At 39.1% G+C, this 27,084-nt stretch overlaps 1 protein-coding gene across 2 annotated transcripts in view; it reads right to left on the reverse strand.

Moving 5' to 3' along the window:
* Positions 1-3,931: 3,931 nt before the first annotated feature.
* The window catches only part of LOC133755952 (24-hydroxycholesterol 7-alpha-hydroxylase), a 95,384-nt gene continuing 72,231 nt past the window's right edge, over positions 3,932-27,084 (reverse strand). Inside the window, exons 11-12 of one of the 2 annotated variants that reach the window (XM_062186220.1) lie at positions 8,680-8,767; positions 4,763-5,006 (exon numbers count right to left, since the gene is read on the reverse strand). In XM_062186220.1, coding sequence (XP_062042204.1) covers positions 4,935-5,006; positions 8,680-8,767 — 160 coding nt within the window. In that variant the 3' untranslated portion in view covers positions 4,763-4,934. Of the gene's footprint in view, positions 5,007-8,679; positions 8,768-27,084 lie in introns of both variants that reach the window. The other variant, XM_062186219.1, reaches the window with a different exon arrangement.

Below are 27,084 nucleotides of genomic sequence, written 5' to 3' on the forward strand. Positions count from 1 at the left end.
CAATCTCAGTACTTCCCATTTCAGAGATCTTGCACAAAAAATTCTCTTAACTCTCACTATAATTTTTTCTCTCTCCCCAGGCTTCTTCCCATAAACACTGCAATATGCTGATGCATCTCCTGCATGAAAGGAGAGAGAAAAAGAGAGAATAAAAAGAAAGTTATCAGTCCTCCCATATACCCTCAAAACAACATTTCTCACTTTTATACCTTTCACAGGCAACTTCTTTAGAGTGTTGTGTGCTGTCTCTCTCCTCGTATGCCTTCTTCAGCATTCTGCTTCTCCAAGTTCATCCTTCACCTATGTTTACACAGGCTCCAAGTGGGAAAGCTACAGCCAGATCTAATATAATTCTGACAGCCTCTTACCCAAGATCACGCAGAGCTACAAGTTCACAGCTTCTGCTAAGACCTTGACAAGCGCCTAACACCAGAGAGGTTCCTTAAGGTGTGTCCTTAAACACTTTGCTATCTTGTGCTTCTGTGCAACACTGCCCTACAAAGACATCATCCTCAAGATCCTCAAATGCAAGAAGGAATCTTCCTATTGCCATGGTTTCCATCACCAGATCACAGACATCTTTTAGCTCTGATCCCACATCAGGCACCACCACCATGGTGGGATGCAGAGATCCATAAGATTCTACAATGAAAATGGTGCATTTTGGATCAAGTCTGAGCAAGATCAGGTTGCATCAATAAGTTACATGAATAGGTCACCCCCATCATGCTGATGTATGACTGACAGAGGAGGGGAAATCTTGGGCCTGGTTGATATACAGAGTAGCTTGATATGTTGGAGCCAGTTGAAAATGGATTTCTATTTCACTCAGGTACATTTGGGGGTGTCTCTCAGGGACAGTGGGTGGGGGAAATTCTCTCACTGGGCAGTTTTAAACAGGGCACTTGACCGTTGCTGTTGTGTGGTGGTACAGATATCCACAAAATCTTGGGCAGTGACAGAATGCTTGGTTGGATGGTCAAGAGCCCAGAGAGAACAAAATTGGAAGGCCAGAAATCAAGATGCAGAGGAACTTTTGGCAGTGAGCACAAAGTATGTGGACCTTTATTTCCCACATTAGTGCCCAGCAGACATCACTTACTGGAAAGAACTCTCTCAACAGCCAAGAGGACGTGATGCTTCATCCTATCATTCTTTTTTTTGACAGGCAGAGTGGACAGTGAGAGAGAGAGACAGGAAGAAAGGTCTTCCTTTACCATTGGTTCACCCTCCAATGGCCACTGCGGCCGGAGCACCATGCTGATCTGAAGCCAGGAGCCAGGTGCTTCTCCTGGTCTCCCATGCGGGTGCAGGGCCCAAGCACTTGGGCCATCCTCCACTGCACTCCCGGGCCATAGCAGAGAGCTGGCCTGGAAGAGGGGCAACCGGGATAGAATCCGGTGCCCTGACCAGGACTAGAACCCAGGGTGCCTGTGCCGCAGGCAGAGGATTAGCCCAGTGAGCCGCGGCACCGGCCCATCTTATCATTGTGAGTCTGCCTATCTACAACCACACCACTGCTTGGTATCCATTGTTTGGCTAGAAAATTTTATCCATAGGAGCAAGGAAAGGAGGGAAGCTTGTTGTTAGGTCATTTGAGGCTCTCCTGGTTTCAGCTGGCACACTATATTGGGCCTAATTGTAGACCCTCCACAACTACACAATCAAGAGATTTTTACCAATTGCCTGCTATACCAACACTGGCTTTTTCATTACATCACCTGAGAGCACAGGTGTTCTCAAGCAAAAAGGGGTTCAATAACAGGCTATGAATGAGATCCACTGACATTGTCTTGGAAGTAACTGCAATGTTTGGAATATGGTTTGCATGTGTTCCCCAAGGGGTAGAGGCTTGCCCCTGAATGTGCGATACTGAGGTGGTGGAACCTTAAAGAGGTAGAGCCTAGTGGGAGTTGGTTAGGTTATTTGGAGGTGTAGCCCTTGGTAGAGATTAAGGCATTTCTCCTAGGACCGTAGTTCTTGCAAGAGGGTTGTTACTGAAAGAGCAAACCTGGCCTCTTCCCTGCCTCTTTGGTTCCTATCTCACCAGGTGATTGATCTTTCTGTCTTGCAAATGCTCATACTTCTGTGATGCCATCAACCCTTAGGTTGTCATCAGAGCTGAGCCAATGCTGGTGCCTTAAACTCCAAGAAAATAACCCAATATAACAACCAGACTGCTCTTTTATGGACATTGTGGTATTCAGTTCTTTATATAATCCAATGGCCAGCGTTGCCCACATCAACTAGAATGTCCTTAAGAGTTGGAATACACAGGTCTGGAAACAGGGGTTAAGATAGGATTGACTTTTTGGACAGTTAATTCCCAGAAACCCACTTAGGGAATGTGTTCTTCCTGAACCTGAAACCTAGGCTCTGCTGCATTAGGAGTCCTGGTCCTAATGATGGGAGAGGAGATGCTTCCATCAAGTTCCACAGTAAGGATTCCACTGAATCAGAAGCTACACATACCTCTCAGTCTTTGGGGATGGCTCACGCTGCCAGCCTAGCAACCGGAGAAGGGAATTACTGCTGTGGTAGGTGAAGTATACCCTGCTCATCATCAGGAGGTAAGCTTGCGGCTATGCAGTGGAGAGAGGGAGGTGTGTTTCTGAAGCTAAGAGATTTTCTGGGTTACCTCTTGGTGCTTTCATGTTTCGTAATGATGTGAATGGAAAATTGCAGTAATCACAGCTTGACAAAAGCAAAGCTACTTGCCTCAGATCCTCAGGGATAAGGACTTGTTCATTTCACTGGGTGAGCAAGCAACCCAGACCAGTTTAAGTGCTCCTCTAGTGTCAGCAAAACATAGGATGAGTGGTGGTGGGAGATCAATACTCATTATGACTTCAGATCCAGTTGTAGCAGTGGCCACAGTCCTCTCGGTCTTTGAGCCTCAGGTCTTCCATAGACTGTGGCCAGTCCCACTTTGAAAACAGAGTGCTGGGTTTGACTCCATGTGGAACAAGAACAGATCTGGGCCACGCAAGGAGTGGAGTGCACCTGATGTCTCTGCCGTCCCCATGTCACATGCTCTCAGTCCAACTCTGATTTCATAGAACTCAACAATTCTGGGCAAGCTCACATTCACCTCCTGCTGACAATCTTGGAGCTTTGCTGACACCATGAAAACCTGCTTAGTTCATATATAAATGTAGCTTGGAGGTGCAAGGTTAACATCCCTGGGGTAATCATTAATCAGCTAGGAAAAGGAGGCAGTCAATAATTGCTCCTGCCTTTCACCTTCAAGGTGGACAACCATATGTTTCTCAAGGGGTCACAGTGAAATTGAGCCCCCAGTGCTATAACACTTGATGACTCAGCTCCAATACTGGCTTATTTTCTCCACTCCTTCATTTCTGTTGCCTAGGAGCACTTCACTATCGGCATACATACAAGTCCTTTTCTCAGGCTCTTCTTTCAAGAAAATCTCAGTTAACACAGAGTAATGAATTCTGATCTTATAAAATATAATATCCCAGTGTAGAGAAATCAGAAGAAAAATGGGACTTTCAAGTATATTCCTCTTACTATTTGTTATTCCAAAGGTCAACAGATCTCTGGTGTCTGCATTATTTTTTTAAAGTGTGTAGATTTGTCAGCTAACATTTATCTTTACCAAGCAAGAAGCAGAAGGTAACTGCTAGCTGCGCTTCTCTGCAAATTCATCGTCAGTGCATATGCAAATACCATGCTTTCTGGTGGGTCTCAGCTGCTGGGGAGGATGTGAGTTCCTACAGAATGTACCTGCCATATTTTCTAGAATCTGCTTGACTGTGGTCTGCAACTCTCACAGTTTTTGTGGAGTCCAAACTGCTTTCTACAGCCCCTTCAAACTCCAGATCCCTGAGCCTGCTAAGCTAAGCTACAAGCTGCCAATTAAGCTTCAAAGTCACTACATTAGTCTGGAAAGACTTAATGTACCCCAATGTACTTTATTTTCTCCTAGGGAGTCATGTGCTTGTTGGTAGGAAATAGATGACTAAGCAATCATTATCAACCCCAGGGGATAATTCTAGCAGGGAAGCAAATAAGCCCCAGAAGACAGCATGCACTATCAAACTTACTGTGAAATACAAGAGGCAGGCAGCATTTTATTGACTACTGAGAGATAAATCACGACATCACTGTTTAATGTTCATCACTGTGAACAGTGTCATATGTTTCTCCTGAGCATGATAGGATTTCTTTGCAGGATTTTATGGTAAATATTTCACAGTTACAAGGAAGAACAGATTCAAATGCAGTTGTTTGCTTTGGCACAACATCATATTTGTGTTTCTACATCCAGCAAGCCTAGTATTTATGTCAAAGTATAATTGTAAGCATCTTGAGTCAAACAGTGCTTCCACCTTAATTAAAATATAAATCAATACACCAATCAACACCCATTTACTGAATATTCCTTATAGAGAAGTGCTGTCCTAGGCATAGTACAGTGTAGAATCCCTGACCTCACATGTCTTAGAAAACTATCATCTTATTCACACTTTCAGCATTAGATATGTTTATAATAAAGAATTATATGAATAGAGCTTAAGAATTCCAATCGTTACTTAGCAATCACATTTAGGAAAATAGAAAACCCCTTTAATTATTATCTAATATTCTCTAAGTATGTTGCTCCCTCATTGAGTTTACTGTACTAAGATTTCTATTCAAATGACAATATTTCTATTTAAAGTTTTAATACAGTTATGCATGAAATCAAATTCCAATTTTTTATCATTTCAACACTTTTGATAAACCACACAGTCACGAGTGATGTCAGATTCCTGTTCTTGAGGATACCAAAAACATACACAATTGCATATTTCTTGCATAAAGCAAAGCAGTGTATTGTAACAGATCTTAGGTCCAGGTGCTGCCAGGGAAGGGGACAGGGTGGCATCACTTCTCCAGAAGGCTCTACCCCTTTGGTGGCCCAGCAGGTGTCATATTCTTTGTTTATATTCAATTCGGCATTGCCCATCTGGCTGAGGGACCCCCACCAAATGCAGAAAACTCTGAAAATAGAAAAGCAGAAGAAATGCATAAGCCAATGGTTTTAAAATTAAGATTTATTCAATTATAATTTTTCTCAAAAAGATATAAAGTGTTCATTTTAAGATCAGGCACGATTTGCATTGATGAATTTCACAACATCAAGCACCAACTAGCATCAACTGCTTCATTCAAGGCATAGAAAAGGAGGAAAATCTTTTATGCTAGTAACAGTCTCTCCAGTTTCACATACTGAAAGCTATGGAACTGCAACCTACTCTTTGCTTTATCTGGCTAAAGAAGATACCAGAAATAAGGCTCCTCCTACATTTTTGACTTAAAATCTGTGATGCAACATTTATAAAAATTGGGTGATACTTCTTTTTAAAATTATACTTATTTTCATTTTATTTGAAAAGCAGAGAGCCAGAGAAAGATAGACAGCTCGTATCCATTGGTTTATTCCCCAAATACCTACAACATCTGGATCTAGGCCTGGAACTCAATCCAGGTCTCCCATAAGGACGCAGGTATTCAACAACTTGAGCCATCATCTGCTGGTTCCCAGGGTATGCACTAGCAGGAAGCTGGAATTGGAAGTGGAGTTGGGACTTGAATCCAGGCACTGTGATAAAGGATGTGGCCATCCCAAGGGGCCAAATGCCAGCTCCACTGGGTATGGTTTCCATGCTACATGCAATAGGTGTTTAAAAAACTACATGTAGTTGATTATGTGAACAATTGTCAAAGTGCACTTATGATCATGATTTCTAAAGGATATTTTATGGGTTCCAATTTCTTTCTCCTACTTATAACCAAGGTATGAATCTGCGTGGAGGTGAGAGGAGGTCCTTATGTTCCAAATAACACAAAGATGTTTTTGAAACTTCGGGGCTTGAAAAGGAAAAGTAACCTGTTCTGTCCACTTTGAGAGTTGGGAGCAGATGTGAAGTGAGGAAAGAGGAGGTGATCCAATGTAGATAATCACTCGTTGTCAAGTTTGAATGCAGCATAGCCCAAAAAGGGCTCCTTAGCAAAGAGATTCTTAAGGCTGTTGGTAGACTGAGTCGTGGAGTTCCCATGAACTCATTCACCCACAGTTTTGTATGTGTGAATATGTTTTCTCCTAGAAAAAGGACTCACAAGTTTTGTGAGATTTTCTAAGGATACATGACCTCAAAAAGGTAAGATGCAGCAAAACCAACAAAACAAATAAATCCCCACTATGCTACCAACATTGTGCTTGCCCTAGCAATTAAGTTATCTTCTCATGGACACTGAAAATGGAACAGCTTCCATTGTCAGCATCAGGACACTGCTGTCCAATCACATGACCTGAAAAGCTTTGCAGTGTTTCCTTATTGGTTCAGAGGGAGTTCAAACTAAATTAAAGTCGGTAAAATAAAACACTAGCCCACTGCAAATTTAAAACTTGGAGTTCTGGGGTTTGATTTGTGTTACTATGGTACATAAGTTCCTTTGGAGGAGCCGGTTTCCAAGGCCACTGCTTTGCCTACTCTCAGCGGTATTCAGAACACCCTCTGAAAATGCACTCCCTCCATCTCCTAAAACAGCGTGGTACCTTGAAGGCCATATTCTATATTTTGATCTCCTCATTATATAATTTATTCAAACACTTCTAATAATTAAATAATTTCAGCTTATCTTGTTCTTTCAAGTATAATTGTGAAATGCAATGCACTTTGTGATCATGGGAATTCACTTATACTTGTATTTTTTAAAAAGATTTATTTATTTGAAAGGCAGAGTCATGGAGAAAGAGGGGTAGACAGAGAGAAGAGGGAGATAGCTTCCATTAGCTGGTTCACTCCCCAAATTTGGCCTGCAGGCCAAAGCCAGGAGCCTGGAACTCCATCCAGGTCTCCCACACAGATGGCAGGGACAAAAGTACTTGGGCCATCATCTGCTGCCTTCCCAGGTGTGACACAGGAAGCCTGATCAGAACAGGAGCTGCTGGGAGTTGAACTGGCATTCCAATATGGCTTGTGTGCATCCCAAGCAGAAGCTTAACCCAGTGCACAATGCCTGCCCTAGACACACTTTTTATAAACTGAGATAACATTTTTTTTTAAAAAAAATGCTCTTAGTAGTGTCAAAACATAAATAAGATACATGTAAAATAATATAATATATTCAATATAGCTAGTGGAATTTTTTGCTAGGAAGAAAGTACTACAGAAATATTGCTTAAATATCTGGTCAAAATTGGAGCTAGTGTTGTGGTGTAGCAGGCAAAGCCACCGCCTATGATGCTGGCACTGCTGTTCCACTCCCAATCCAATTCCCTGCTAACTGCCTGGGAAAAGCAGCGGAAGATGGCCCAAGTGTTTGGGCCCCTAGTACTCACGTGGGAGACCCAGATGAAGTTCCTGGCTCCTGGCTTTCGCTTGGCATAGTCCCAGCCATTGCAGCCACCTGGAAATGAGCCAGCAGATAGAAAACCTGTCTCTCTCTCTCTCTCTCTCTCTCTCTGTGTGTGTGTGTGTGTTTGTGTGTGTCTTACCCTTCCTCTCTGTAATTCTGACTTTAAAATAAAAAAAAAATCTTTTTCTTTAAATATACAATCAAAATTGCATCTCATATCTATGATTTTGACAAATGTCCTCCTTTATAATCTGAAAAGGCATTCCTATGCTCTCTGGCTAGTGGGAAAAATAAATTAGTTGAATGCTGAGTTAGTCCTTAGTAAAATTATGACATCTAATGGGGTCGACCAGGAACTAGCATTAGGTGTCTATAAAACTGGGCCCTGGTCTTTATTTTGCCAACAACACAGCAAGCAGCTAAAAACTTCTGAGCAGGATGTTTTGAGTTCCTTCACTGTAGGATTTGAGAGCCGCACATCACTGATTGTTACTTGTACTCAAAATAGAAGAACAAAAGAAAGCCACAGAGTGTTGAAATGTGTATATTTGTGAGTAATGTAATATTTTCTGTATCACTTATGCACTTACATAAGTTGTACTGAAATGTCACCCAAGAGTTTTATTTATCTCTCCATACATTATCCTTATTATATCAAGAGGGAATCAAAGCACAGGATGCTATGTGAGTAGCCTCAGAGCTTCAGCCTCAGCTTAAACACCACCTTTTATCCAGGGTTTTCAAAATGGCTTCCATACATTTAGAATTAAATTGAAGTTACTCTTATTGCCTATGATACTGCTCCTCAAAGTGTGATATGCAGGTCAGCAGCAGCAGCAGCAGCTGGAACTTTTGAGAATGCCAATTCTGAAGGCCTTCCCAGAAGAACTGGATCATGAAGTCCAGGTTTAGGGCCCAGCAGCCTGTGTTTAAAGCAGACCATGTGATCTTGATCCTTTAGCTATTTGAAAGCCACTGATCTAGAAGGGAGTCACTGACTGGACTACTCGATGTGTTGGTCAGAGAGAGGCATAACGTCATGGCCTTGTCCTTTCTGTTCACTGACTTTACTGTTGGGTTAGTTCTCTCTGTGCCATTGTTTTCCAAATGGAAATGACTTGTTTCCAAAACTGAAGGTTTACTTTGGGACCTATAGGCATTCCTTTCTCATGGACAAGGCCAAATTCAAGGTTAAGTTTATTTAACCCACGGAAAAGTGTCAAAATTGGTAAATTCATTGAGACCAAGAGGTTAGGGTTTATGTCAAATTTGAAAGTCATTAATAATATTCAAAATTCTGAAAATACTTACTGGCTTTGGTAACGGGTCCAGAAGATTGCAGTCATATTTATAAAATATTAAAATAATAAATATCTGAATCTCTAACAGAGCAAACCACCTGAAAGAAAATATAAAATTGATACTGGTTGTGAAAAACCTATTACAAGGATAGAGTGAGAAGTTAGCTCTTAATACCACTTACTCTATAAGTTAGCTGGCATGACTAAATCACTTCAAAATGTATGTAAAGTGGCCAGAGGATTGAAGCCAAAGCTAAACGAATGAACGAGGTGATCATGGGGAATGACCAGCTCATGGAGATCTGAGTTCTGAGAAAGGAACACTCCTTTCCTTTTGGCCCCCAAAGTTACAGATGTTATCTGGCCCACCTATTTGATTCTGTATTTATTTCAATAAAGAAGATCTTCCAAAAAAAAAAAAAGTATGTAAAATGTTTATCTAGTGGCAGCACTCAACAAGCAAAAGGCCCAGATTTCTTGAAGATTTAGATCTGAGCTTTCCAATACCACAGCTATTAGATACATGTGGCTATTTAAATTTAAATAAACTAAAATGAAACAAAATGACAAATTTCAGTTGCTCAGTTGTACTGGCGGTATTTCAAGTGTTTAGTAGCCATATGTAGCTACTGGCTATCATATTGGATGGTGCATATTTAAAACATTTCCCTAACCATGGAAAGCTCTATTTGATAGCATTTCCGCATCAGTTGCCTCTGGGCTGAAGTTCCCTTCTTCTCCATTTCTATAACTCTGTTCACATCTCTGCTGTGGTTTCTACTACATTGACATGTGATGACTTATTAGCCATCTGTCTCCTAGAGGAGGAATTGCATTGGTGGCCTTAGCATCGTACATAGCACACTACTGGTGCTTAATAATGTTAACTAATAAATGAATGGTTTATGGACAGTGAGATTGCCCATAAAGCAGATTCAAATTCCTTAACCTGCAATGGCACAGCAGGTTGAGTCTACAATGCCAGCATCACATATTAGAATGGTGCTGGTTTAAGTCCTGGCTGCTCTGATTCCCATCCAGCTCCAAACTAACATGCTTGGGAGGCAGAAGAGGATACTCCAAGGACTTGGGCCTTTGCCACTTATGTGGGAGACCTTAATAAAATTCCAGACTGGTGAATTAGGCATAGCACAGCCCTGGCCATTGTATCCATTTGGGGAGTGAACCTGCAGATGGAAGATTTCTCTCTCTCTCCATCTCTCTGATTATCTCTCTCTGGCACTCTGCCTTTCAAATAAGTAAGTAAATATATATAAAAAATTCCAGCCTTTTCCATCCTCTTTGCTTCTGTGATACATTTCCACATCCCTCAACTAATGTCCTTATCTGTGGTGCTGCTATATCCCACTACATTACTCACTTGCTAGTCTATCTTTCCTTACAATCTTCATAAAGAGCTGGAAAGCATGTCTTAGTCATCTCTCAATATTTTCTGTCTGAATGAGTGAATTAATGAATATTAATGATATGATACTAATATCAGATACCTAGAGTTTTCCTCTATAGGTGTTACTGAAATACCTTGGCTATATCTTATTTTATAAATGAAATCTGAAGCCTTCCAGGTGTTGTTAATACCATATCATTTCTTCAGGAATATTCATGATACAAATTTAACCCTACTTATTTGTAAATGCTAAGACAATCTATTTGCAAAAAGTATCAATATCTATGAAATAGGACACACCTTATTTAGTGATCCACATATAATTAAGCAGAGATTCTAAGAAAAATCAAGTTTGCTAAATTGTGTGGGGTTCAGAATTTCTCAGAACTAAGTATTTGTGAAAATTGTAACCAACTGAAACTTCTACTCCTGGCCATGATGAAGTAATTAAAGTCAGTAATACCTTCCTGCCTTAACTATCATAAAAACTGGCAAAATTCCAAGGGTAGGACAAAAATCCTGAAGAAAAAGGAAAGAAATGAGGTGAGCACTATGATTGCCCTGTGGCAATCTGCAAGCCACAATGCAGGGAGAGGAAGCCCCCCCTCCCCCCGTCTTGATACTATGACCAAATTAAGGATACAGAGGTCAAAGTGCAGGCAAGCTAAGGAGACTAGAGTTTCCAGGGAAGATCATTAGACAGAGACCCTCACAGAAGAGTAACAACATCCCAGAGAGCTCGATGGGGATCTCCCTGAGTACCTGGCAGAGCTCTATGGAGAAGGCAGAAGAGAGATCAAGAAAAGAAAGCCAAAGAGCAACAATCTAAACAGGGACCAGAGTCCAGACAGACATGCAAGATGAACTTCTGCTGGGAAAAGCCTACATATCCTGTAGCATACAGACCCCTGGGGAGACTACTTAAAACAGTATTGCTTCCGAAGTAGGCTTATATTATCTTCCATCAAGAGCCACCCTGGACTTAACAAAGTTTCCTTGCTTTTCTAAGCAGCTAACTGCATGTCATCATAAAGTTTAAAACTAAAAGGATACAGTGAAACCCAGCATCTAAGACACTTAAAATCCACATCCTGCAACTAATAAAAGGCCTAGAAGAAGCAAGAAGATATGGCTCATATGCAAGAAGAAAATTATACAAAAAGAACAGAAATGAAAACAGTTCATTAAACAGTTATCGAATACACTGTACATAGAAAACAGCATGAGAAGGACACAAAAGGAAGACTTAAAAATTACCAAAATTCAACTTCAAGCAACTAAAAATATATCTTCCCCCCAAAGCAAGCTTTTATTTAAAGAATACAAACTTAATGCATTTTATAAGTTCAACTTTAGGAATATGGTGATTCTTCCCACCATGCCTACCCTCCCACCCACTCTCCCACCCCTCTGCTTCCTCCCTCTCCCATCCTCAGCCCCATCTCCACTAAGATCAATTTTTTATTAACTTTATACATAGAAGATCAACTCTATACTAAGTAAAGAGTTCAACAATTCACACGAAAAAAACAAAAACAACAACAAAAACTGTTCCTCAACATTCAAGACAAGGGCTGTTCAAAGTCATTGCATCTTGAAGTTTATTTCATTTTGTTTTAGAAACTTAACTAACTTTAAAGAAGCACCCAAGAATGACACATCTTTTGCAAGCACTTAGACATAACTATAATATAATTCTTTGAGGACAGAGTCTTAAATGGAAAATATGCTGAATGAGATGAACAGAAAATAAGATAATATGAAAGAAAAAATCATGGAAACATAACAATGGAATATATGCAAGATGAAGTACATAGGATAAAAGGACCATAAAAAGAAATGAACTAAGTATCAGTGATCTTTAAAATGATATAAAGTCTAACATATATGTAAATTAGGGATACAAATTGGCAGAAAGAAAAAACATTTTAAAGAATTATAGCTGAAACATTTCCAAATGTTTGAAAACTCCATTTTACAGATCCAAGAAGCTCAGTGAATTCCAAGTAGAAGGAACACATAGAAAACCATGCCAAGACAAATCATGATTAAATTGCTAAAAACTACTGATAAAGTAAGAAATTTGAAAGCCACAGAAAAAAAGACACAATAGAAAACAAGGGCAGGGATTGGCACAGTGGCTAAGGCATTACGTAGGACACCTGAATGCCATAATGGAATGCTTGGGTTGAAATCCACACTTCCATTCTGATTCCAACTTCCTGCTAATGTGCAGCAGGTAGTAACTCAAGTACGTGGGTCTCTGCCACCCACGTGGGAGATCCAGATTGAATTCTGGAGTCCTGGCTTTGACCTGGCCCAGTTCTGGCTATTGTGGGCACTTGGGGTGTGGGCCAGCAGATGCAGGATTTATTTTTATCTCTCTGTGTATGTCTTTCAAATAAATACAAATAAAGAAAATTTTTAAAAAATTAAAAAATTAACAGGCTTTTTATCAGAAACTATGCAAGCCAGAAGACAATGAACTACATGTTTAAAGTGTTGTGGGAAAAAAAGTGTTTAAGGTACAAAGAAAAGGAGAAAATATTGTACTGTTGTTTATAATAATGCATTAATTAATTTTGTGAGAGAGACCAGCAGCCTTGATAATTTGGGGGTCAATACAGAATTTTCTTTTTAAGGATTTAGATTATACCATTTATTAGGGAGAAAAGATAATTATCTTTTGGAGTTGTGTGAAAGAGAGAGGGAAAGAGAGAGAGATAGAGAAAGAGAGAGAGAAGTGGCAGTCAGCCATTCAGTTAGAATTGGAAGAATTAATCACTGGATGGATCAAGGACATCGTGTGCCTGCACCCACCATGGGCCATTTTGAGAAACTTAGTTCACAAGGACAACCAAGGACAGTCCTGCTGAAAATTTCATTTTTATTCTCAGACCTTGAGGAATGTACCAATGGAGGAAGAGGATGGATGCTGAAGAGAAATCAACTTCTCATGACAGAGATGAGGCTAAAAGGAAAGCTGATGCTCTGAGACTATTGTGCAAAACTAGACAAACACAGAGCCATATAAAGGAGCATGAGGTTAGGAAAAGGGGACTTTCTGTAAAGTGCTCAACTTAAATGGCTTTTCTCCTGGCCTATGGGAAAAGAAGCACCTCATTACAATTTTAATATTTTCCTACCTATACTGTAAATTTTTTTTGCCTCCAAAATTCAGTTGAATCTGATGTCTTTATATTTCCTTGCTTAATAGTGCAGTGGAGAGTAATGAGATAAACACCCGAGTTGAAGCACAAATAGCCTCACTTTCACTCTGCTGTGGAAGATGGTGTTAAAGCAGTGGCATCCATCGTAAGTAAGCTGGGCAGCAGTGCAGGGAGGAGCAGCAACAACGTCAGAACACCAAGGTCAACTTCCGAGTGGATGGTGATTCACATGAGCATGACAATTCATTTTTCTTCTCCTGCCCTCTGGAAGGCAGTGACTTTTATGGGAATAGTGAACTGATGCATGGTTACGTGGTTAAGAGTGCTTACAATAATATATTTTTTCATCATTTTTTTACTTTATATAAAAGGAACAAATTTCATGTATTTTATATATACATATTTAGTAGCGTAGTGTCTTTATGTGTCTTAGACTCTTCAAAGCACAAAAACAAAAACAACATCCAAGCTGTTATGAAGTTAAATTTGAATAGAATACATACTGTAATAATAAGACAAGACAAAAGGAGTGGTGAAGGTGAGGGCTAACATACTTTAGCTAAAGACCTCTCTGATGAGGTGACATCTCAACAGACACTGGATAAGGGGACAGTGAGCCCAGAGAATATCTGTGGTAGAGCATCCCATGCAGAGGAATGAGAAGGGCAAAACCCAGAAGTAGGATCGTGAAGAGCAAACAGGAAGCTAGAATTTCTGGAGATCAAGAAAGGAGAGCGTCAGAGACTTATTCTGGTTATGTGGAGTGCTCTGTGGGGCATGCTAAATATTTCATTTTATTCTTTGAGATGGCAAATCATGGGATAGTTCAGTACAAATTTGACAGGATCTGAAAGGATCATTCTGGATGGTACTTGAAAATAAAGGATGGGGTCATGGGGATGGAAGCTGGATCATTTAGGAAGCCACTTCAGATTTCCAGAAAGTAGAACGTGGTGATTTGGACAATGAGGGTAGACACAGTTGTGAGCTGTAGTTGATAGAGTCTGGTTATGCTCTCTAGGTTGGACTGATGTTTTGCATTATAGACGTGAATGACTTAAAGGAGTCAAAGATAACTCCCACATTTCTGACTCAAAGAAATGCAAGGACACAGCTGTTACTTAGCTCAGCACTGGGGGAAAATGACGGGAGAAGACTGTAATCTGGAGCTAAGTCTTGGGCATGCTGAATGTAGATTATAGACCAGCATGGTTTAGACCTCCAGTGGAGATGCTGCATGGGAGCTGAGTACGTGAGCCTGGAGTTTATTTACAAGGGGTCTACTCAGGGCCAAGGATAGAAGATATAGAGCTACAGGAGTCATCATTATTCAGAAAGTTGTGATATAGGCTGCCATAAGTGAGTTAAATAGAGAATATGACATTTAAGGAGACAGCCAGCACTGGGACTCCCCAGAATTTGGATGGCAGGAAAATGAACAAAGGAGCCTGAGAAGAAATAAGCAGCCAGAAGGGCAGAATAACAAAAAGTGACATCTCCAGCCCCAAGAAATAAGTGTTTCACGGATGGCAGGAGCCACCGTATTGAAAGGAAAAGGTGGCAAAGAGTACTCACACGTGAAATTAGACACTAGAGTTCCAACTGACATACAATGACCGCTTCTCAGTATTTAACTCCCTATCCACAATAAATCAGATGAGATCAGTCTTTCAGATAACTAAGCTGACATTTTGTGTTCAGTCGAGTAAGCTGTGACTTCCTAATATTCAATGTTTACTTCCTGATAGTCAACGTTTGCTTGGCAGTGCTCAAAAACTGTTGGTTAATTTTGGATTTGTGAATTACAGAGTGGTTTTGGGGTTCCGTGCTTTATCCACATTCTATTTTCTTAATTGTTTTAAGCCCTTCTCCAATATTAGCTTGCTGTAGGCCAGTACAATTGATGCCCAATTTCCCTGAGTTTGGCATCCTGGATAAAAGATGCCTGGCACACCCTTCGTCTTGAGTCCCTAGAGGCAGTGCAGTGAACAAGAGACAAGAAACACGGTGGGAGCTCTTCTAATGGAGAAGCCACGTTAAGTGGAGGGGTAACCTATTGCAAGGTACAGAATTAGAAGGGGCCTTGGAATATCTGGAGATTTCAAGTTGTTTATTCCATGTGGAGGGTGAGCTGACGAGAGATGGAGCTGTACAGTGTGAGAGGAGCTGGTTTGTGGAGGGCTTTGAATGTGCTATGTGACATTAGAAGCCTTCAAGAAACATTATTTCTACTACTGAAAGGGTTTGCTTAACAAATGAGGAATGGAAAGATACCAATATTCATAAGCTATTCAAGGGCACAATTTTAAGCATTTAGAAATATCATGTGTATTTTAATTAGAAATAATTTGAGATAGTAGACCACAAAAAATGATAAATACATGAGGCAAATGGTGTATGTTAGATAGCTTGATTTAGCCATTCAACAACACATACATACACCCCCACACAAACACAAACCAAAATATCCTATTTTACATCATAAATAGACATAATTTTAACATTTCAATTAAAACAAAATTTTAAGATTTCCAAGCAGTAAAGTATATTAGAAAAATCTACAGAGGAACTAGAAAATGTGGGAAAAAAGGAATGATAGAAAATTTGAAAAAAGTAATTAGAAATACTATTTACTAATGCATTAAAATAGTCTTCCAAACTAGAAGGCAGCATTTCCTTAATAAATTTTAATTTGCATGATGTTCTTAAAAATTATAAACCCACATTCTCTTTAAAGATAAATTACATCGGCCGGCGCCGTGACTTAACAGGCTAATCCTCCGCCTTGCGGCGCCGGCACACCGGGTTCTAGTCCCGGTCAGGGCACCGGATTCTATCCCGGTTGCTCCTCTTCCAGTCCAGCTCTCTGCTATGGCCCGGGAAGGCAGTGGAGGATGGCCCAAGTCCTTGGGCCCTGCACCTGCATGGGAGACCAGGAGAAGCACCTGGCTCCTGGCTTCAGATCAGCACGATGCACTGGCCGCAGCGGCCATTGGAGGGTGAACCAACGGCAAAAAGGAAGACCCTTCTCTCTCTCTCTGCCTCTCTCTCACTATCCACTCTGCCTGTCCAAAAAAAAAAAAAAAGAGATAAATTACATCTCAAGTGTTTGACCGTTTGACCAGTTTATTTGGATTAGTAGGACTTAATATATTTATTCTTTTTTTCTTTTACTATTGTTGGTTTGGTTATTAAATTAATATTAGCTATTAATGTAGTATTAATATTAATGACATTTTGTATTGTAAAAAGCTTGCTATTTTAGTTAAAGGAAAATAAGATGAATTAATGATATAATAATATATGTCCTGAAAATCTTTTCTCCAAATCCCAACATTTGGATATTCTGATAAAATTATGTCAATTATACAACAGAGTCATTTTTTTGCAACGGCAAATAAAACTACTGTGTTTTTAAATCCATTACTGTGTTATTGAATTTTGTTGGGTGCCTGAAATACCAGACACTGACATATACACACTTGTGACATTAAAAGCTTTTTATGTCCAAGAAAATAAGCTTCATACATCTGTATTTTTATAGAAGCACTTCAGAAGGAAGCTGAGCGATGTTCTTGTAAGGAATGTTTTCTTATTTCTAATGTCAAAACAGTGAAAATAATGAGGCACATTATTTGTAACAGAGTTATCTTTTACACTTAAAAGAACAATATTACACATCTACAAATAAAACTCATTAAAATATAAGCATGTTGAAAAATTCCTTAAATACGTAGAACTAGCATGCTTTCCCTATCTGTAGATAAATCCCTTTTCAAGGACTACTACACAGGCAATGAGAATACAAAGTCCTACGAAACAGATTGTTATTAATGAACATGGAAAGATTGGAGAAGGCATCAACATAAGGTAGGAGTGTAAGCTCAAGGTAGAAACAAAAAGGCTACAGACTTGGGGTCTGGAGAAAGCACTATGCCCTGTAGTAATCAACACTGGCTTTATGTGGAGGTGAAATCTGAGCTAGACCACTAGACCTTGAGAAAAGGACAGGCTTTAAATAAGTAGACATGTTGAGTGAGGGCATTCCAGAGCCAGCAGAGAGCATGAGCAAAGAGGGGAACGGACACTATATAGTCAGGGGACTACAGCACTCCGATACCCTCCTTGTGGAGTGAGCTTCTCCACAAGTCTAGAAAGGTACAACTGGTGCTTGATTATTTAGAACTTGGAGGTCTAGGCTAATAAGTTCAACTCAGGCAGTGGCATCAGTCTTAACAAGAGGGTGACAATCAAGGATTATTATTTGGGGAAAATTAATCTGTATGTAACAAAATAAAAAATAGAAGAAGAGATAGTAGATCCAGGCAGAGGAGTTAGTGATAACCACTGGATGCCAAGGCAGTGAAGACCTAACTTAAGAGGATGGAATGGGCACAGAAGGCCAAGAAAGGAGAGGAGTAAAAGAGAACTGCAAAACCTTAGGTGTATTGGGTAATAGCAATACATCTAAAAGGAATGGTAGGACTGAGGGATGTCAGTGATTTGAGTTTAAATGTCTTGATCTTAAGTATGGCTCTCTCATATTTCAAGAGAAAACTGTTTCTTTTTTTCCTCCTAGAAGTCATGGCAGGCAATGCCAGCGTGAGCTGGAAAACTGTCACTGTTGCCAGGAGCAAGGTTTCTAAAGTATATTCCTAGTTGCTACCGGCTGCAGCTTATGAAAATAGAATGATCTTGTCCTGGAATTCAGAGAAGGCAGCATACATAGTTTCCTAGGCTTCATTCATGGAAGCATAGCTATTCAAGTTAAAGGGGAAGTACTCTGCCCATAACCTCAGTCTCCTTAGAAATTTTTTAAGCAATAATAATCTTGTGGCAAGAGGTGAAACAATGTAGATCTGTAGTTCTCAAACTTTAGTGTGTGCCAGAAATAACTTGGAGGTCCTGTTAAAACACTGATTGCTGGGGCCCACCCCCAGAATTCCTGATTCACGAGGCTTGGGAATGGGCTCAAGAATTTGCTTGTCTCATACATTCTCAGATAATGACAATATTGGTGAAATGAGGACCACTCTTTGAGAATAACTGATGATCTAGGGGGAACTTGGCAAGGAGAAAAACAATATTAGAAAATATAGCTTAACAAAACTTTCAAGTTTAGCACAAAAAATTACAAATAATACCTGTTATCCATGAAACAAGATGGCTGCGATGCAAAACTTTTGTTTGGGGATAATAGTAAGAGCATAATCTGGTAGATGCTTTGTTTTTAAAGAACAAAATGGGGAGAGGGGAATGGAATAAGTTGGGGGAAAAGGAAAAGAAGAAAATGGGAAATAGGAGAGAATGGGAAATATTTATAGGGGGATAAGTAGACGAGAAAGCAGCTGGGAAAATAAAGAGGAAAGGAATGGAGAACCTTACTGCTTTGCAGACTGCAGCCAGGAGTGTCCTCACAGTGGTCCTGAAGCTATTCCTCCTAGTAGGAAAACCTGCACATTTATGAGCTATCTGTCAGAAATTTGGGAGTCAGGAAAAGAGGCCAAGATCATTTTTGTATATTAGGTTAAGGGTCCAACTTTAATTTTTTGCATGTGAATATTGTTTCCTGAGGATCATTTGCTTAAAAGACTGTTCCTTTCCCATTGAATGGTTTTAGCATCCTTGTCAATCATTATTTGACCATACAAGCGAGGTTTTATTTCTGGGCTCTCTATTCCAATGGCTTGTGTATAAGCTTTTATGTTAGTACCGTACTTATGAGGTAGTTTAATTCTATTTTGAGATTGATGCTGGTTTTTATCAAGCAAGAGTGCTGAATTTTATTTAATGCTTGTCCTGAAGTTATTGAAATAATCATGAGTTTTTGGTTCATTCATTCTGTTCATGTGGTCCCTTACATTGGTACATTCTTTATACAGTGAATCACCGTACCAATTCAGACATAAATCCCTCTTGGTCACAGTGTACAATCTTTTCAATATGATGCTGAATTTGATCTTCTAATTGATGATTTTTACATCAGTGTTTATAAAGGATACTGGTCTGTAGTTTCATTAATTTATTTTTTGGTAGTGTCTTTGTCTGGCTTTTGTATCCAGCTAAATATTTGTAAATTTTGTTGATTTCTTCACAGAATTGGTATTCATTTCAGTTGTTTTCTCTACTGCTTTTCTTTTATTCCCAGAAGCTTTTTATTTAATGTACACACACTATACATTTCATAAATACAACTTTAGAAACATAGTGATTCTTCCCACCATACCTGCCTTCCATCCCACACTCCCACCATTCTTTCTCCTCCCTCTCCTATTTCCATTCTTATTTTTTACTAAGATCTATTTTCAGTTAACTTTACACACATAAGATTAACTCTATACTAAGTAAAGAGTTCAACAATAGTATGAAAAAAAAAAAAAACCTTCCTCAACAGTTGACACAAGGGCTGTTCAAAGTCATCACATCTCCAAGTGTCAATTTCACTTCTATAGATTATCTTTTAGGTGCTCTATTAGTTATCACAGATCAGGGAGAGCATATGGTATTTGTCTGTTTGGGACTGGCTTATTTCACTAAGGATGATATTTTTATTTCTTTTCTATTATTTTCATTGATTTCTTCTCTAACCTTTATTAGCTCCTTCCTTCTGTTAGCTCTGATTCTAGTTTGTTATTATTTTCTAGTTCCTTAAGTTATAAATGTTTTTGTTTATCTGATATCTATCTTTTTTAATATAAGCATGTAAATTTCTCATCTAGTGTTGCTTTCAATACATCTAATATATTTAGGAATATTGTGTTTTCATTTTCATTCATCTAAGTGCTTTCTAATTTTTCTTGTGATCTTTTCATTGGTCTATTGGTTATTTAACACTTGATTTTTAATTTCCACACATATGTGAATGTTACAGTTTTATTCCTGCTACTGACTTCATCCCAATGTAGTCACAGAACAAAATTTGTATGATATATACCATTTAAAATGTATTGAGAAGGGTTGGCGCTGTGGTGCAGTGGGTTAAAGCCCTGGCCTGAGCTTCTTCCATGTCTCCCACACAGGTGCAGGAGGCGAAGGACTTGGGTCATCCTCTACTGCTTCCCCAGGCTATAGCAGAGAGCTGGATTGGAAGTGAAGCAGCCGGGACTTGAACAGGCACCTATATGGGATGCTGGAACTGCTTTACCTGCTACATCATAGTGGTGGCCCCTGTTATATATTGTCTTAGTTTTTGTTGAGGCATATTCCTTGTATACCTAATTTGTTGCATTTTTTTAAACCACAAAGGATGATGAATTTTTTGTCAAATTTATTTCTGTACCTATTGAAATGATCATATAATTTTTGTCATTTCTTTTAACATGGTGTATCATGCTTCTTAATTTGCATAGATTGAACCACCCTTGTATCTCAGGTAAATTCCACTTAATCATGATGTATGAGGAGTGGGAAATTTCAGCCAATGGGCTGGATAAGACCCACAAAACCATTTGTTCTAGCCCTGCCAAGACAACTGTAGGTGGGACATGAAATTCAATAAATCTATAGCAGACTAATTTTTAAGTTGACAATTTTGTATGACCCATGAATGATGTTAGACGTATCCAAATGGTCTTTGGGAAAAACAAAGGTTTCCCACTCTTGGAAATGATACATCTAATGTGCTGTTCTGTTTGGTCTGCTAGCTTTTTGTTGAAGATTTTTGTACCTATAGTTTTCAGTTAGAGTATTAGAGTATTCTGAGTTTAACTATACTTTTGCCATTACTAGTAAATTTTAATCTTCCATATGCTTTCATGTTATTCATTAGTGTCCTTTTGTCTCAGCTTGAGGAACTTACTTTAGTGTTTCTTGTAAGGTAGGTCTAGTCTGAACTCCCTTTTGTCCACAGGCCTTTATCTCACCTTCATTTCTCAGGAACAGCTTTGACACATAAAATATTATTGCTTTTTACTTTTTTCTTCAATCTTTTGAATATATCAATTTTTTGCACTAGGACTGTAAATATTTTTTAAAAGATTTATTTATCTGGGGCTGGCACTGTAAATTCTGATAGTATTCTGTGCTCCTTTTTACTTTTTCTTTGCCTCCTCAGATTGGACAATTTCAAAATATCTCACCTCAAGCATACAGATTCTTTCTTCTGCTTGATTGAGTCTGCTGTGGTATTTTTCATTTTATTCACTGTACTTTCTGCTTCCAGGATTTGTTTGGTATTTTTAAATCATTCTTATCTCTGTTTAATGCTTTGTTGTGCTCATGTATTATTGTTCTGATGGTGCTGTGTTGTCTATCTCTAGGATTTGTTTGATTCTTTTTCATCATTCTTATCTCTGCTGAACTTCTTATTGCATTCTTATATTGTTATTCTGATTGTGAATGTTGTATTGGTTATCTGTGTTCTCTTGTATCTCACTGACCTTCATTATAATAATTATTCTGGATTCATCTTCAGGCAATTTATAGATCTTCATTTCTTTGGGGTTGATTATTGGAAAATCATTGTGTTCCTTTGGTGGCATCATGCATCTTTCCTATCTATCTATTTATTTATTTTTGGCATTTCAATGATATCTGCACATTTGAAGGAGCAGTTACTTCTCCAAGTCTGATGGGTTGGCTTCAGGGGAAACAACATTCATCTGCTGCTAAGTGCATGTGATCTGACTAGAAGGGATATGGCAAAAAAGTCTCTGTGTAGCTCTGTCAGCTCAGCTAAGCCAAAATTGTGAGTGTCCCTGGCAACCTGGACTGTCAATGTCTGTGGTGGCCATGGCTTCAGTGAGAGTTTCTGAATCCCTCAGTGGAGAAGGCTGCTGTAGCCTCCCTGCTCTCCTCTTACAAACCCACTCCCCGTGGAGGGAAGTCAGAGGCAAAGGGATCCTTCCTGGTGCTCAGTCTGGCATGTGAGCATGCTGGGAGTTGTGGCAGCACTGGGTTCTGGAGTGTAGGCACTTTTCTTGCAGTGGTGGTGCCAGTATACAGAGCACAGGTACTCAGAGTTGGAGTCCTGGGCTCAGGGACATGCAGAACTTCTGTGGCATCTGCTATGGCAGTAGGTGGCACCAGTGTCTGATCAATTTTGTTTGATTGATGATCAATTTTTTTGTGATATACCCATAGTAAATGAAACTGAGCCTCTTTAAAAAGCAAAAGCTATTAACTGAGGTATTTAGTACATGCAAATAAAATTTTTAAAGGAGTTCAATAATTCCTGAAAGAAAACATTTAGTCTTAAGGAAATCAAATTACTTAGGATAAAAGTGACAAGAAATGGATATCAGACATATATTGAAGGGTATGCACTGCTTTCCATAACTGAAAAACCTAGAGCTGGTGCTGGCCTTAGGTAGCAATTGTTCTATCAGCTCATTGATGTTACCATAAAGCTAGTTTTCCTCCACTGAACTGCTCTATGCTATCTGCTTCACCCCAACATTATGCTATGTTATACTCTCAAAATAGCTGCAAACGGTTAATGGGTTCAAATGCTTCTTCATGCACATCTTGGAAAAGAATGATTATTTTTGACTCAGAAGTTTTAACAGAAGCCCTGGCCCTTAACTGCTCTACTTAAAGAGTCTACCAATACCTAAACCAACCACTATGGGAAGGGAGGGAGAGTAGGAATGGGTTGTGCTGATTGGCTTAGGGAAAAGTGCTCCACCCCATAAGACTATAAGTGGAATCAGCATCCCAGAATCCTGTGGATCTCCAAATGAAAATTCAGAATATTCAAAAGGAAGGAGAAGGCATTAAGTGATGGGGAGATAATAACCTATAGGCAAAACTGTGATACAGTACAATTTTAATTCCAGGCCTCTTTTTCTAGGAAAGAACCCCTCTTTTGGAACAGCTATCTCCTGAAACAGCAATCACTTGCTTGGTGAGGTGAAAAAGTCCACAGGGGAAAAAGGAATACTCATCCTAAAGTGTCCTTTCTTTTTCTCCATAGAAACACATCATATCGAGTGATTTTTGAGAACAAGAAAGAAGCTGGATATCGATTTTCTTAATAAAAAGAAAAGGAGGCTCCTTTTCTTAAATTTTTGCTCTGAAATGAACATGTTTTGTTTTGGATGCACTTTGACCTAAGTACCAAAAAATCACTCTTGAATTGCTACTTCTGTTCTTGACAGACTTAAATTTTAGCCTTATAATTAAGTGTCAAAATTAAATGACCAGAAACATAATGGCAGCAATTATGCCAATGGTTTCTGTGCTCCTTTGAGTGAGTCATTGCTTCTCTGTAGAGGAGTAAGAAGAGAAGAGCATGACTAAAAATTAATGAGGAATTTTGGCATCCTGGCTCAGAGTTTTGGAATTTCATTAAAATCCACAAGGATCTGAATTTGCTCACTCCTCCTCAAAAGCAATCAGCTATTTCTAAGTATAAAATTGAGAAAGATTCTTGAAGCACTTTTAAAAAACAAGATTGTACATAGATACTATACTGAATAAAATGCAACCATTAACATTTTATTATCTTTAACAAGAAATTTATAGAAAAAAATGTATTCTGAGCCTCATAGAGCCAAAGATATACTTGCCTTGCTATAATTAACATGTGAGTACATTACATTCCAATGAACACAAGTTTTTTTGTTCTCTCTGTGTTGCTTATTGATTATTCTCACCTAGTCCAAAACCTCCTTTTAATCTCCCTTTCTATCAAGTCCTATGGCAAGTCTTTACATATTTACATCTGCATCATCTAGCATCTTTCATGTATCATACTCTGAAGTGGGGCTTGCTTCTCATGTTGCTATATCTCATCTCCCAACCACATCATAAGTAATTCAAGAATGTTTTGTGTCTTTGAACTTCTCTAGTTTTTAGCAAAGTGACTTGAGCTGCAATATAAGGTCCTTAAAGGAAGGGATTTCATATAATTTGTTTTCCAAAATAACTCCTAGAACCCTACCCTGACACACAGCATATAATGAATAAATAAATTACTGATTAAAAGAGTGATCATAGTAGTACTAGATGCTCAAGAGATGTTTGTTATGTTGAATAATAATACCACTAATCTATTATTAGCTGAACCTATGCTTTTAATTAACTTTCCAGTAGAGTATAATTTTCAAGATAACTCAGGATAAATTCATGAATTCACAGCCTAGCACTGCCCTATGTCATGTGAGGTACCCAAACACACAGAGAAAAGTAGAAATCAGTTTCTTTTCTCAAGGAATGCTTGCTTCATTTCCACTTCTCAAGAACTGTAGCTTTACTCTTATTGCACCCTCTTCTCATCCAAGCACGCCTCTGCAAGTTGGTTAATCTTGCCTAATATCAGCATTGTTGTTTCAATTGGAATTTAGCCCAGATACATTCACACAATAGTACTGCCAACCAGGTATCCTTTTGCAGAGATAGGAACCAAAGAAAATCAAGTTTCGTAGCTTTGGTGTACATTCCATGGGAGAAATATAGCAAGCACATCCCTTTGTGTTCAGATCACCAATTTTCAGAGACACCCACTCAAAGTTCTCAACACTGAAAATTCCCTCTTACTCCTCCATTTTGCTCATAGTTTAAAATGAGACTGTCTAGTACAATGAGATTTTTCATTTTATATCCTACTATTTCTGAAGAAGTCTAATAGTTCAAGCTGCACTTCCCCAATTTCTGTAAAACTAGTAGACTTGTCCAGATTACAATTACTGGAAAGACTCCCCTTCTTGCACTATGGAGGAGCATATTTTCAGAACTCCCACTATTAGGGAAAGGAACCACTTTCATTTTGATTTTTGAAGGGCAGCATTGTATGCTTATTTAGGTAACTCAGAAAAACTTTGTGGTTTACATCTGAGAAGGTTCTCATACCACTTCAGTGGCCTACACTCCAAGAGGTGACAGCTGTGGGGCCCTAAGAGTATGTGCTAATGACAAACTTTGATCATCAGCTACAGTACAGACAGCTTTCTCTGACTCACTGAATATTTCTTACATGAGACAATAAATTGGCTCCTGGTACACAAATTAGGAATGGATTCAATTTTCCAGGGTTTATACAAAGGCTTTGTGGGATTAAATTTCTAGTGGAAAGATCTGTCTTGGTATACATTGTCCGGATGAAGTCATTTGCTTTTCTGAAAGAGTTTGTGTTTTGTCTCTCTTCAAAAACAAAATACACTAACAGTTTGCTGCTTAAAATATGTGATAGAGAAAATGACTTAAAAGCAGAAACTTGATAAAAAAAATAGACTGATTTTTAAAACTAGATCATAATTGTATTCAACATTCATGTTTAACCTGTAGATTTTGGCTATATGATATATATATCCACACCTCAGACTCAGAGTTTTCAAAGGAAAACTTAATATTTTTACCTCCAAACTTGCTTCTGCTCCTGACTTCTCTATTTCCACCATCTCTTCTGCCACTTAGAGACAAAGGTGAAGTCTACTTCAAATCCTCCTCTCAATTGATTCCCATTTCTAATCCTTTTTGCAATCTGGTAGATTCTACTACTCCAGACAAGATAGCCTAAGTTCTTCTCCACATTAATTCATTCCTCCCCAAATGTTTTAATTCCTTACTAAAGCCTTGGGAGCTTCATACTGACACCTAAGTCGGTAGTAAGTGGCCTTCCCAATTGGGCTGACTCCTCTCCAGTCTCTCTAATCTAGCCCAGATAATATTGAGAGCATAACTGCCCTAAGGCACATATCTGTGCATCATGGCACTTGCTCATTCTGTTTCCTCAAGCTAAAAGTTCTTCCATCCCTTCAAGGGCCACTTTCCCCAGGAAATCTTCTAAGATCAGCCTGACCAGACACGCCATCTCTCTTGAATCTCCACACTATGGTGCTTGGGCATTTCTCATCCTGTCTTCCTTACAGTCATTTAGAAACTTGCCATTCTTCTTGCCATCACTAAGTTGTCATCACATGAGTGCTGACAGTATGTCTAACTCATGTCCAAAGCCCCTGAAATGCCCAGGACACTGTTTTGCCTACAGTAAGAGATCAGTACATTCTAAAAACATATATCGTTTACATATAAACAAGGTCCTGTTGGTTGAGCTGCAGTGTTATGGTCCTTATTTGTACACATTACTTTCAAACTCAAGTAAATGTCTGTTAGTACCAAAGGTGGTAGCAGCCTCTCTTGGAAGCAACAGTCCTTAGGTAAAGCTTGGACATTGGCCCAAACTACACGCTTTACTGCAAAACATCTCAGTCCTCAGCTGAAAATACTTCCAGCTCAGTGTCAAAGATGATTAAAGTCTTCAGTTACAATTGGGAGTAAATGTAAGGAGATTTCAAAAAGAGCTGCATTCACTAGTTTTTGAAGAGCTATTCCTAGGACATTGACATTTACTAGGTAACAAAAATAATAAGTTTGTATTTTAACATGACAGAAAATTTTTAAAAATATTTGAGAGAGAGAGAGAGAGAGAGAGAGAGATCCCTCCCTCCCTCCTCTGGTACATTCCCCAAATGTTTGCAATGGCTGGGGCTGAGCTGGGCTGAAGCTGAGATCCAAGAGCCAGGAACTCAATCAAGGTCTCCCACATGGGTGGCAGGAACCCAATGACTTAAGCCATCACTATTGCTCCCCTGGATCTGCAATCGCAGGAAGATGGGATTAGGAGTCAGAGCCAGGCATCTAAACCCGGCACTATAACATGGGTGGGAGGCAGGCATGCCAACTGGTGACTTTAACTGCTGGGTAAAACACTCGTTCCCCAAAACAATAGGTTTGTTACTGGCCTAAGTGCTGATTCTCTAAGGTGGGAATAATACACACATATAAGATGAACATGAAGGATTTTGTTGTTATTGTTGTTTGTAAACTACATCTTTAAAGTATGACAGTTAATTACAGTGTTCAACTTAGAAGTTTTTTTGATGGAGATGTCAGCATG

Source organism: Lepus europaeus, chromosome 3 (assembly GCF_033115175.1).
Source record: "Lepus europaeus isolate LE1 chromosome 3, mLepTim1.pri, whole genome shotgun sequence".
In the NCBI taxonomy this organism is placed as follows: domain Eukaryota; kingdom Metazoa; phylum Chordata; class Mammalia; order Lagomorpha; family Leporidae; genus Lepus; species Lepus europaeus.